General features: G+C 56.4%; 3 protein-coding genes across 3 annotated transcripts in view; 2 read left to right on the plus strand and 1 right to left on the minus strand.

Annotated features, from left to right (window-relative positions):
* Nucleotides 1-1,461, plus strand: part of PTSG_13257 (uncharacterized protein) — a 2,577-nt gene extending 1,116 nt beyond the window's left edge. Inside the window, exons 4-7 of the mRNA XM_004991491.1 lie at nt 75-118; nt 374-523; nt 702-822; nt 981-1,461. Coding sequence (XP_004991548.1) covers nt 98-118; nt 374-523; nt 702-822; nt 981-1,354 — 666 coding nt within the window. The 5' untranslated portion in view covers nt 75-97 and the 3' untranslated portion in view covers nt 1,355-1,461. The remainder of the gene's footprint in view (nt 1-74; nt 119-373; nt 524-701; nt 823-980) is intronic.
* A 120-nt stretch (nt 1,462-1,581) lies between these two features.
* PTSG_07747 (uncharacterized protein) lies at nt 1,582-11,379 on the minus strand (the record flags this gene model as incomplete). The annotated part of the gene is made up of 19 exons (XM_004991492.1): nt 1,582-2,151; nt 2,519-2,602; nt 2,938-3,233; nt 3,499-3,605; nt 3,851-4,065; nt 4,320-5,631; nt 5,844-5,976; nt 6,199-6,310; nt 6,495-6,638; nt 6,918-7,073; nt 7,260-7,387; nt 7,603-7,768; nt 7,912-7,974; nt 8,159-8,210; nt 8,410-8,559; nt 8,790-8,905; nt 9,361-9,858; nt 10,171-10,525; nt 10,631-11,379. 19 exons carry the CDS (start codon nt 11,377-11,379, stop codon nt 1,582-1,584), a joined length of 5,406 nt encoding a protein of 1,801 aa, XP_004991549.1.
* A 617-nt stretch (nt 11,380-11,996) lies between these two features.
* The window catches only part of PTSG_07748 (uncharacterized protein), a gene marked incomplete at its 3' end in the record, with an annotated part of 8,432 nt that continues 7,178 nt past the window's right edge, over nt 11,997-13,250 (plus strand). Inside the window, exons 1-3 of the mRNA XM_004991493.1 lie at nt 11,997-12,242; nt 12,477-12,534; nt 12,757-12,847. Coding sequence (XP_004991550.1) covers nt 12,131-12,242; nt 12,477-12,534; nt 12,757-12,847 — 261 coding nt within the window. The 5' untranslated portion in view covers nt 11,997-12,130. The remainder of the gene's footprint in view (nt 12,243-12,476; nt 12,535-12,756; nt 12,848-13,250) is intronic.

Below are 13,250 nucleotides of genomic sequence, written 5' to 3' on the forward strand. Positions count from 1 at the left end.
AGCGTGTCTCTCATCTCTTCTTCCGCACGCTCTCATGTTGTCGCTGTGTTTGGGCACTTGAACCCTCTTTGTAGGATGCGCGCCAAGTCCGACAGACATGTGCCAACCGCAAGTCGATGTAAGTCTTGACAACAATATGACATGCTTATGCTTTGGGAAGATGGGTGCACTCGCAAACCAAATTCACCGCCATAACCTGCAATGAAGCTGTTCGAGTGCTTGCTCCCTCACCGCCTACATTCACACAACAACGCCAACCACTGGCCACACGACATTCTTCTTCTTCTTCTTCTTCTTCTTCTTCTTCTTCTTCGTGCTTTCCCGCCCACACTGTCCACATCCATTGTCCGTCTCTCTCATGATTGGAACGCAGCACGTTGCCGCGCATCGAGGCGCCACGACACATGGTGGAAGCGCGCAAGCAGGAGAGTCTGGCGGCCCTGACCGCGACGGCCCCAAAGCCAATCCCCGATCACCTCCGAGCGGCGTTGTACGACGGCATCAGCAAGGAGGGCGCAGGAAGGTGAGCAAGCGCTGCACGTAGGCCTGTCTGAACGTGTTCGATGTGCATGTGTCCACGTCAGTCCGTGTGTGTGTGTGTGTGTGTGTGTGTGTGTGTGTGTGTGTGTGTGTGTGTGTGTGCACCCTCCTACGCCTCATCGACTGGTGCATGCTTTGTGTGTATTCCCTTGTTCCCCAAGGGCGCAATACCTGAAGATGCGCAGCGCAATGCCGCTGGAGGCGAAGTACGGATCACCGCAGACAACCACGCAGGCCATGTCGTTTGGGATGGCCGACCTTCAACCCTCTGCAAGCCAAGGCGTGAGTACAAAACGCATGCTTTGAGTGGCATGACATCGGTGATGTGTTCGAGTCTCGTGGATATTCGCCTTGTCATCTTCCTTGTCTTTCTCTTGCACATCCAAGCACACACACACACACACACACACTCACTCACTCACTCATACACACGAACGCAGCCTCGATTTGGCCGCCGCCGTGTTGTTGGACCATCTTTCTACCGCAAGGATGGTGTTCCGTTCTCCGTCGACGCGTAAGCATTGGAGACACCACACCAAGACGTGGCCCACAGCACGCAGCTGTCTCTCTTCCGCCAATAGACGCTTTCTCGTCCCCACTTCCTCTCCTTGTGTCCTGCACACACTCGCTTGCTTCCCCAACGCTCCTTTTCCTTCTCCCTATTCTTTGTCGGCTTTCACCACTCCCACCACCACCCCCCCCCCCTCACACGAATGATTCTCAATTGTGCAAGTGCACGCCGCGCGATTGCTGCCTGCATGAACTACTCACTCTGCTTCTCCCACACCACATCGGTTGCTTTCTTCATCTGTAACGGACACCATTACCACGCTTGAATGCGGCTGTCTTCTTATTAATTGCACGCGTGTGAGCATGCGAGCGTGCATCCAACATGATACGTAAACGGTTTGAACAGCAGAAATCGCATACATACATACAGGGGAGTGCGGGAAAACAACGACGCACACGTGCGCGCACCCCCCCCCCCCACACACACACACAAAACATGCTTGGTTGATTTATTACGGGATAGATTAGATCCTAGACGAGAGAGACGGTGTTGTCTGCGGGGGCGAACTTGTTCAGTCCCATCATCAGCCTGCCCATGCTCTGCCGCCGCCGCTCCACGTCCTCCTCGCCGTGCGTCATCTGCATCGTGCCCTCCGCGCCTTGGTCGTATTCGCTCGGGTGTACCTCCCGCTCACGCGACACAAACAGCGGGATGTTGTCTGTCCCCAGCACGTCTGCGTCCTGCTGCGGGCGCTCCAGGTCGCGTGTGCTGCTCACCGATGCAACTCGTGGCAGTGCGCCATCGCCATCAACGCCCTCCTCCGCCACCACGGGCGCCACCACCTCCGAATAGCTCAGCTGGCCAGGTGTGCAGATGCTGATGTTCGCCGTGCGGGCAAGCGCCCACTCCGTTGGCCGTGCTATCACATACACAATGTCGCCGACCTTGATCGGGGTGTTGAGCGGCGGGTTGGTGAGGACGTACGCGCTTGTCTGCTGGTCTCCAAAGACGCGTTCCTCGTCATCGGACGCGGGCTGGTCTGGTGGTGGCGACGGCGGCTCGCGCGCCTCATCCATCGCCTCGGCAACGTGCTCGTCAATCTGTTGCAGTCACGGTGGTGGTTGTGATGATTGTGGTGGTTGTGGAGTGAGGACAGGAGGCGGGGAAGGGGGAGGGAGGAAGCGCGCAACAATGGAAGGCGCGGTGCTTGATGCACACTCATGAGCGAGGCCATGCACAACAGCACCGCAAGCGCATGGGCATGAGGGCACACACACACACACAGACATACACAAGTACACACGAGTTCACACACGAGTACACACACACGCACTCACACACACAGACATCCACAAGTACACACGAGTTCACACGAGTACACACAGACACAGACACACACACAGACACACAGACACACACACACACACACACACACACACACACACACACACACACACAAGTACACACCTGTCCCTGCTCGTCCTCGCTCTCTGAACGAGATGAGGACGTGGATTCGATGGGCACAGGCGCGGATTGGGCGAGCGTGGAGACCTGCGGCACCGACGGAATCATCGACATGTTGATCGTCACACGCGTGGACAGCAGTCCAATACTCACACAGTTCGTTTCCTTGGGAAAGCACGGTTCACGACACAATGAGTGATAAGCGAGTTCACGGGACAGGTGGTGGCATTCATGTTGGCAAGGGAAACATCAACTGCATCAGATTATTCAAACACACACACAGATACACACAGAGGCACACAGACACACACAGACAGACAGACAGATACACAGACAGACAGATACACAGGCACACACACACCCAGAGGCACACACACACACACACACACACACACACACACACACACACACAAGGTGCGAACCTTGAGCAGGTAGCGGACGAGCGAGTCGTAGATTGGCGGGCCATCGATGTGACGAAGCAGACGGGAGGTGATGACAATCTGGGCCAGCACACCGTAATGCGCGTTGACACGCTGCCGCTGCTTCCCATGGGCGGCGTTGCTCGGCGAGAACACGTGCACCCCAAGCATCTGCTTGATGACCGTGACAATGTCGTATGCCTTCTTATTGTACGCCTGGTACAGCAGCGTGTCAAGCATGGATGCACTGAACACCGTCCCGCTCGCATACGCCCCGCGGTGCAGAAACCCAAACGGACCTGCAAGCAGGTGAATATGTGTGTGCGTGTGTTAACGTTTGTGAGTGTGAGTGTGAGTGTGAGTGTGAGTGTGAGTGTGAATGTGAGTGTGTGAGAGAGAGAGAGAGAGTGTGTGTGTGTGTGTGTGTGAGTGTGAGTGTGTGTGTTTGTTCACGTGTGTGTGAGTGCGGGCTTCAAGAAGAGAGAGAAACCACAACAGCAGACGCAGCAGCAAGCGTGGGTGGTGATGCACATTGCCATCACCCCTGCTTCTCTCTCAACGTACTGTCTGAGTGCAAGCCCTTCTTGGTTGGCTGGATGGCCTGGTAGCGCATGAAGCGCATGTTGTTGCGATGCACCAACTCTGCAATCATCTTCACAGCAGGATATCGTCTGCGGTGGCGTTGCGGGGCGGAATGAGGCAGGCGATCATGAGATCCAAGCGAGCGGGATGCGGGACAATGCATGACAACCGACATTCACTGACATTCCGAAGGTGCATAGACACGCAGACACACATACAGACATGCAGACAGACAGACAGACAGACATACACGGACACACACAGGCACACACACACGCGCGCGCACACACACAGGCACACAGACACAGACACACGTTTCACACGCATGGCAGACCTGGCGACTTGGGAGAGAGCGAGGATGGAGGTGGCGTCGGTGAGGTGCGTGTCCTTGCGCGTGCCGGTGATGTGGGACGGCTTGAGCAGCAGCACAATGTACGCGCGCTGCAGACAGACTTTGATGCGCGGGTCGTGCAGGGACGTCAGGCCGCCAATGTAGAAGAACACCAGCGGGAACAGCGAGATGAAGTCAAGAAACTGCGGATGCGGCATCTGTGGGCGATGATCAAGGAAGGAAGGAGAGATGGGGAGACAACACGCGGGTAATCGAGATGTGCGCGACAGTGAGTTCTAGCAGAGCATCCGAGCTGTGGGCAAGTGAATGTGAATGCGACTGCACACACAAGACACACAGATACACACACGCACACACAAGACACACACACACACACGCACGCGCGCGCACACACACATACATACACACATGCACAAGACACACACACATACACATACATGCACAAGCACACCTTCCGCATGAGGAGGACGATGGGTTTGATCTCGAAGCACTCGAGCTGCACGTAGCGCGCGGCACGGAGATGCGAGAGGAAGAGATACACGCCCGCACCGCTGCTGCTGTAGTTGGACAGCGTCATGTCCACCACCACGTAGTCGCTGTGCTGCCGCAGTTCGTCTGCAGAGTACGACCCAAGGTCCAGAGGGTTGCGCCGCTGAGAGCGCCACTTGCGCGGGCGGGCGAGAAGGTGGCACGGCACCTCCACAGACCCAAGATACATGATGTCGCGTGGGACGCACTTCACCACAATTTCGTTGCCCGGCTCCCAAAACGTCAGCTTCCGCGGCCGCTGCCTCCTTCCACCACCGCCACCACCGCCACCACCACCACGCCGTCTGGTCTGCGGTGATGTCGACAGCACACTCGTGCTCATCGCCCGCGTCCGCAGCTGAGACGGGCGACGGCCAGCACCGCTTCTGTCGCCGCCATCACCGTCACTGCCGCGATGGTGCAGCAGCAGCTGCTGCTGTTGTCTCGACAGCCCGCCCACACGCTCGCCACCGGTGGCACTGCCGCTGTCACTGCTGTTCCCGTTCCTCTCTTTGTTCCTCACTCGGCTGTCGCCGCTGCTGCCACCATCACCACCCCATGTCGGCACCTGTAAGCTGTGCTTCCTGACAGAGCCTCTAGTTACGGCCTGTTGTCCGCTGCTCGATGCAAGCGGTGACCGCCTCCTCATGCCCTCGCTGTTTCGCCGCCGTCGCTGCTGCTGCTGCCTTTCCCCTCCATGTCCATTCCCGCCACCGCCACTGCCGCCACTCGGCGAGGATGTCGTCCTGGGCCCGTTGCCGGCTTGTGCGCTCCACATGGTCGCCAGCGGACTGCGCGCCTGTGTGGACGTGACGTGGCCGGACCGCAACTGCGAATCAAGCACGCTCGGGCGACGCTGCCGCTGCATGCGCCGTGCAGAGACAGTGGCCGACACGACGTACCGCGAGTGCTCGTTGGCAAACACGTTCGAGGAGATGGAGCGGAGGTGGTCGCGCAGGTCCCGCTCGATGGGGTCCTCTTTGGTCGTCGTCACCTCCCGGATGTACTCCTCAGCCGTCTTGGCAATGTAGTACGCAACGTCATGCTCCTGCAGCTCAAACTGCGCGCCAGGATTGAGCACAACTTCGCCGACACCAAACCCGCGGGACTCCGTCTGCGTCGACCCTTCTGGTGCGCCAACAGCAACGCCAATCAGCGTAATCTCGTAGCGCATGGCGCGGTAGCACGCCTTGTTGAACGGCAGCCCAATAAACTGCTTCAGAAACTTGCTCTCGCTGTCGAAGGCGCGGGGAAAGGGAGGTGGGATGTGTCGGTGATTGTGGTGGGGGTGGACGTGTTGATGATTGGGGCTCATGCAGGTAAGGGGGGGGGGTGAGACAAGAATTGACACGCGGAGCAAGAGGATGTAGCCAGACAAACACACACACACAACACACACACACACACACACACACACACACACACACACACACACACACACACCTACCTCAGCTTGATTGCGTAAATCTCGTTTGAGGTGCAACTTGCGTAAAAGTACATGAAGACAATGTCGGACTTTCGGTCCCGCAGCTGCCGCAGTTCCTGCCGACAGCGCTCCTGAATTGCCGGCGGAGTCGCCTCTGCACAGTTGAATGAAACATGCACGAGCACACATATGGATGGCAGTGCGCAGGATGCCAAATGGGGGGGGGGGGCGGGGGTACCGATGAGTCCGATTGCTTCGTAGCAAACACACGCTCAACCAAGCAATCCAGAGACGATGCGTGTTGTCATTTTGGGTGCGCGCGTGTGTGTGTGTGTGCGTGTGTGAGATGGTATCAAGCACAGCATGTGATGCTGACCTGTGCTGAGGCGGGACATGAGGTCCCTCTCTGTGCGGCAGATGAGCTCGTAGCGGTTGCGCAGCTGGGCGTGCCGCGCCGTGTGGAACGTTGTGTGAATCAGCTGCGTCACCTGCTCGATACAAGTTGGATGATTGAGTGTGTGCATGTGCGCATGTGTGTGAGTGAGCATGTGTGTGTATGTTTGAGTGAGTGAGAGTGCGCGCTCCATCGGCAACGATGCGATTTCAAAACGGCATTGGCGTTAATTCCAACGCAAGGCACGCGGCAGAAACAGGTTGAGCACATGCACTGACCAGGGTTGAGATGCCGAGGGTGGTACATGAATACGAGAGGAGAGCAAGCCGTAGCTCTTCGCCGCAGATCACAACGCCATTCACTTTCTCAATGTGGATCGTGTTCTCCGGCAGCAGAATCTGCACATACTGCCGCACCGTGGGCTGGCGTTTGGGACGAGGGGCGCGATTGAATGTTGTCATGAGCGGCCGGGTGTGGCGTGAGTGTTGAGTCGAGGATGAGCACGGACCAAGCAATGGCAAGACCAACTTGAAACAACAACAGCAACAACAACAACAACAACAACAACAACAACAGCAACAACAACAACAACAACAACAGCAACAACAACTTAAACAACAGCAACAACAACTTAAACAACAGCAGCAGCAGCAGTGTCAAGACAATGGAGGGAACTGGAGCATTGGTGTGTGGGTGGGCACCTGGAAGTCGTTGATAGCCCAGGACCTGAGGATGGTACGGGCATCGGCCTCCTCTGCGCTGAAGTCACGGCGTTCGCTGACGAGGAACACGGCGTCCGCCGTCTGGATCAGCGCCCGGTTCAGGTCCTCCGTCTGCAAAGCACTCCCGCGCAACAGCTGAAGCGCAACACGGGTGGAGGGACGGAAGGGCGAACAACGCAGGGGTAGGTGAGAGTGAGTGAGTGAGTTAATGGTGTGAGTGAGTGCGTACGGGGTGTGCGTGTGTGTATGTGAGTGTGCGCGTGAGTGTGTGAGCAGGAGGGGGTCGGACAACACACAGAGGCCAGTGCACATGGTAAGAACCTTTGTCTTGTTGCGCCAACGTGGCTGCTTCAGGAGGGCGAGAAGCTCGCGTGACGGCTCAACAGAGACCATCACCACCACAAACGGCCGCGTCTCCTGCTTGTCCGCAAAGAACTCAAACAGGAAGTCTGTGTGTGTGTGTATGTGTGTCGTGTGTGTGTGTGTGTGTGTCGTGTGTGTGCGTGTGTGTCGTGTGTGTGTATGTGTGTCGTGTGTGTGTGTGTGTGTGTCGTGTGTGTGTGTATGTATGTGTGTGTGTGAGCTGTTGGCAAAACATGTGCAAGACGTGTCAGATGCGTTGGGGAGCAAGGACCCCGCACACCACTGCAGTGAGCATGCCGACCTCTGACGGTGTCTGTGTGAACGTGGCCGCCACAGAAGACGACGTGTCCCGTCCTGCTCCGTCCGGAGTAGCTGCCGCCCGTGATGCGGCTCCGCTTGTAAATCTCCGCCAGACGGCCAAGCTCTCGCGGCAGCAGCACCAGAATCAGCACGATCATTCCAAGCACCTGTGGACCGCGTATCGCGGTGTTGGCGTGGATGGCAGTGCAAACAGTAGTGCGACGGCAGTGTGAATGGTAGTGTGAGGCGTGGGGGTGTGACAAGCAGCCTGTGATGGATGCCATGTTGGCGGTCTGTGTGCGCTGCGTACCCAGAGTCTGCCCGCTGAATTGTCTGGCGTGATGTCGCCGTAACCAACGGTGGAAAAGGTCACCTGCCATCAAAGCAAACGCGCACGCACACGAGAGGAGCAGGAGGGAGAGGCGAGAGTTGAGGGATGGGCTGTGTTGTGCATCTTTGTCGTTGCTGTGAATGTTAATTGATGTGAATGATGGCTGCATGTGCAAGTCTTTCTGGACACGACCAAAATTGTACGGGGTGGCAGGGTTGCTGCTTACCAGGGAGAACCACAGTGCATCAAACAGATTCAGCTGTTCCTCCACTCCATTCCTGTTGACGCGGTGGCGGTGAAGTGCAAACGTGCGAGACGCAGTGGCAACTTGAGCGTGGGATGTGTGTGTGTGTGCGTGCGTGCGTGGGATGTGTGTGCGTGTGTGTTAACATATGTGTTATCATGTGTGTGGGCATGTGCGCTTGTGTGTGTGTGTGTGTGTGTGTGTGTGTGTGTGTGTGTGTGTGTGTGTGTGACCTTGCAAGGTGCTCGACACCGCATGCGGCAGTGAAGAGGATGCAGACAAGCGTGCCGGAAAGATTGATAAAGTCGTAGATGGAGAAGACAGCATCCTCCGAGCGCCGCTCCAGCCGAATCAGCCCTTCAAGTCGCGTCCGGAACAGCAGCCTGGTCGCGGTTGCAGGTATGTGCGTGCGTGCGTGCGTGTCAGTGAGTGTCAGTGAGTGAGTGTATGTGTGCGTGTTTGCGGTGGTGTTCAGTGTCAACAGCCAGCAGACACAACACCAGGTGGGCGCGCGTAAGCTGTTCCTACACAGTCAAGACACACACGCACACATGACATGCAATGACACGCATAGACGCTCTCCTCGGCGGCGCGTGAGAGTAGCAGGCGGCACCTGAGTGACTGGCGGGCTGCCCAGCAGTGCAGGAACGTTGGGGAGTAGACGTTGTGCCACGTGGTGCAGACAGCAACGAGGAGCGGCACAAAGCACAGCACGTTGAACCAGTCGTACTGCACACGCGAGGCACAAGCGCACGCAGTGGTAGGAATGGGCGGGAGCAGAGGGTTGAAGGTGGGATATCGAGGAAGAGGAGGAAGAAGTGAGGGAGGTTGATTGGCGAGACCGTAACGGCCAAGCAATGGCAGTGGTGCAAGTAGCCGGGGAGGGGAGGATTTGTTGAACGGCCAATCAAGGCAGCCAATGTCACGGTTGCGTGCAGATGTGGTGAAGTAAATAAGCGCAAGCGTTGGCATGCGCAGGCTTGCACAGATTTGATGTTGGTTGGTTGGTGTCGCAATGAATGTCAGCACATAAAACCACACACACACACACACACAGACACACAGACACAGACACACAGACACACAGACAGAGAGAGACACACACAGACACAGACACACACAGACACACAGACACACACACACACAGACACACAGACACACACACACACACACCAAGGACGTACGAGGTGCATGCGAAGCGGGGTGCCTGGCGATGCGTTGACAATGACACGCATTACAGTGTCGATCATCGCCAAGAGCGCAATCACATACTGCATGATGACAATGGGGTACGGCCTGGTCTGGTGCAGGTACGCATCTGCCTCGTCAAACTCGTCGTACACGTCCGCGATGATGTATAAGCAGCAGGAGACGGTGTAGACGAGCAAGCGAAGAATAATGTACGCTGGCGGGTCACCAGTCGACGTGCACACGGGCGCCATGAGGGTGGCCAGGTACAACGTGATGGATGTGGCCGCGGGCGTGTACAGGATCAGCTGCTTGTTGATGGTGGCGTCCATCTCCTCCACGTGCGACTTCCACACCTCCTCTTCCGTCCAGACACGCTGGCCTTCTTTCTTCTGCTTCTTCTTCTGTGTCTGCTCTCCCTCGTCTTCTCCTTCAACACTCTTCTCACTCGTGCCGTTCTCTTGCTGCAACAACAACCGCTGCTGCTGCTGCTGCTGTTGTCGTCGTCGTTGTTGTTGTTGTTGTGGGGCCGAAGGCTGGTGCGCTGTTCGCGTCACCTCTGTCGACGTGTCCGTGACAGTGATGATGTGCTCACTACTTCGCTGTTGCTGATTCTGCTGTTGTTGTTGTTGCTGTTGTTGTTGTTGTTGTTGTTGTTGTTGTTGTTGTTGTTGTTGTTGTTGTTGTTGTTGTTGTTGTTGTTGTTGTTGCGCTGCGTGGTTGACAGAGGCAGCAAGCTGCTGGTCACCATCAATGCATTGGTCACCACCAGTGTCCCCGCGACTACCACCACCACCACCACCAACATCGCCACTGTTCGCCGATCTTGCGTCTTCTCCAAGTTGCTCCTCCCCCTCTTCCTCGCTCGAGATGCAGCACACGTCAAACTCCACGGGTGCCATGTCATCCCCATCGCCTTGCCCTTGGGTCGACGACCGCGCTGTTGCTGTTGCTGTTGCTGTTGGTGTCGGTGATGACGATGACGGCGTTGTGCCCACAGCCCCCGCGCTCTGCTCACTGCCTTGCGAGTGCTCCCTGCTTGCCCGTGTGTCTTCTCCACCTCGTGTTTGGTCGCGGCCTTCACTGCTCTGCGACGTGAACACAGAGTCTCCACTGTCATCCTGCTCGCTATCGCCATCAGCGTGTGCTGTGTGGCTACCACTATGGGGTGCAGGCATTGCATTGTTGTTGTTGTTGTTGTTGTTGTTGTTGCTGTTGTTGTTGTTGTTGTTGTTGTTGTTGTTGTTGTTGTGGCTTTGGCTGTACGGTGCCGGGCTGGGCCCTGCCTCGGACGGCTCAAACCACTGCTCTTCGGAACTGCCGAAGCTGTCGGCGTCGTCGAAAACAATGCTGTCGTCCTCTTCCTCCGTGTCTTTGGCTGGGTGTGTGTCTCGTTGCCCATAGCCGTATGCTTGACGGCCACTGTCATAGTCGTCACTGTTGTCGTAGTCGTCATCATCGTCGTAATCGTCATTGTCACTACCGGTGTCGTCGTCGTGTTCGTCGCCCTCATCCCGGCCAGCGCAGTTCTCCTCGTCTTCGCTGTCATGGTTATTGGAGGTGCCCTTGTTGTTTGTTGTGTTGATGGAGGACGTGTGTCGATGGTTGTACCGCTCACCGTCTTCGTACTCACTGTTGTTGTGGTCGCTGGGTGGGCCGTGTGCGTCGAACGACAAGTGGTCGGCGCTGTGCGACAGCAAGTCCAGCACGCGCGGCGCGTCAACCTCGCTGGTGTCCTCGTCGACGCTGGAGTTGGCTTGGTCGTCGTACCTCGGCTGTCGTCGGAAGCTTGTCAAACGCGTCTCGTATGTGGGGCCTGACCGCTCCCGTGGTTGTCGGCGGCGCTGGGGTGCATCGCTTCTGTATGAGGAGGATGTGCTCGTGGCGAGGGCTTGGTCATGGTCACTTGCCGTCCACGCACCGGTGCTTGCCCAGACGTCGTGGTCGTCCACGTCGCTGCCAACCGCCAGCTGTGCGTCCTCGTCCTCAAATGTTCCCAGCGACGACCGTGACATGCCTTGCTTTGATCCTCTTCTCTTCTCTCTCTTTCTCTTCAACCCCAACACAGGTCTCGCTCCTCCTCGCTCGCAAGCCTCAGCTGCTCAACAGACCACATGCATCAACAGACCACATGCATCAACAGACCACATGTGTGTCAACATGAGACAAGCAAAGCAACAAGGTGAGGAGCCAGCAGTCGTTTCGTTTGCTTGCTTGTTGTTGTGTTCGGAGAAACCGCCTTGTTAATTGTGCATCAAACCTGGGAGGCAGAATAAACGTGAAAACTATTCTGGAAGGACACCAAAACAACGCCTCCTCAAAAAGAAAGAACTTGCGTTTGCCCTTGCCTGCAAGCAGAAGCACACAAAACAGTGAACTGACTGACTGGACCGACGCGTCCTTCACAACTCACATCAAGCGAAGCCAAGCCAAGCCAAGCCAAGCCAATACGCCCGAGCCTAACCACCTCGAAGGTGCACAAGTCGTGTCTCTTGGCTCGTGTGTGTGTTGTGAAGGGGTGCGTCACTTACGTTCTCGCTTTGCACATCGAATGTGTTTTGCTGCGGTTTTGCGCTTTGTTGTTTGTGGCATCGACTGATTGGCCTTGGTCTCATTTGTTGTTGTTGTTGTCGTTGGTATTGCTGTCGTTGGTATTGTTGTTGTTGTCGTTGGCGATCGAACACACCTCAACACAACCTCAAGAAGGAGACTGTGTGTCTGTGTGCTTGTGTGATTTTCCCCGCATCTCAAAGTTGAAGCAGGAGGATGTCTGGTCGACGCAAAGGGGTGCTGGCGCGCCATGGCACCAAGCAGTGGGACGGTGACGTCGAGGAATACAAGCGCATGCTGCAGGCCAAGAGCCGCACCAAGAACTGGGGTGAGCTTTGGAGTTGGTGTGAGTGTTTTAGGAGGGCATGGTGGACACTCGGACACTTGATCTTGCTTGCTTGATTGCCCTGCAGTGCACAAGACCACGCACTGCGACTCGCTTCCTCGCCAACACACTCAAGCATGCGCACATGCATCGTGCACCCACATACTTACACTCAAGCATGCGCACATGCATCGTGCACTCACAAACACACACACACACACACTCATACATGTGCAGGACGATGGGGTCCTTATCTGAGCGAGCGGCAGTGGGGCACTGTCCGTGAGGACTACAGGTGCGCGTTTCACCACACTGTATCTCCCCCCCCCATCGCTTTGCTTGCATGCACCACCCGTGCTGCTTTCGTCACGACTGCGCGCTTGGTGCATGGTGTGCAGAACAAGTTGATTGTGTTGTAGCACGAGAGTGCATCTGTCTGCTGTTGGCTGATGATGCCTTGGGTCCCTCCTTCTCATGAAAGAACATGGTTCTGCACGGCTTTTTCTCGTTTGCCCAGTGCGGACGGGAGTGCTTGGGATTACTTTCCTCATGAGCATGCTCGCCAGCGCGCCTACCGTTGGGGCGAAGACGGCCTTCTCGGAATCACGGTGTGGCAACAAAGCAAGCCTTTGCGTCTTGGGTTGTGTGTGTGTGTGTGTGTGTGTGTGTGTGTGTGTGTGTGTGTGTGTGTGTGTGTGTGTGTGTCACACACATGCATTGAGTCGCGACAGACGGAGGCAGACAAGAGGAACAAACACGCTGTTTGCACACATCCATGCAACGTCACCCATCGCTACTTGCTTGCTTGCACTGCGAAAACGGTTTTTTTTAATCAATGTGCCTAGCGCAAGTACCCGAAGCTCTAACAAACACTCCGAAACATGCTGTCGTAGCTCTGCACTGTTAGGGTATGCTGGCTTAGCACGACTGTACGCCCCGCCTGGGCCTGGTCACCGTCACGTCGTCATGCCATGGGTGTAATGAGACATAGTAGTTGTCTATCATCAAGCC

This window comes from Salpingoeca rosetta (genome assembly GCF_000188695.1).
Source record: "Salpingoeca rosetta unplaced genomic scaffold supercont1.20, whole genome shotgun sequence".
Lineage (NCBI taxonomy): Eukaryota > Choanoflagellata > Craspedida > Salpingoecidae > Salpingoeca > Salpingoeca rosetta.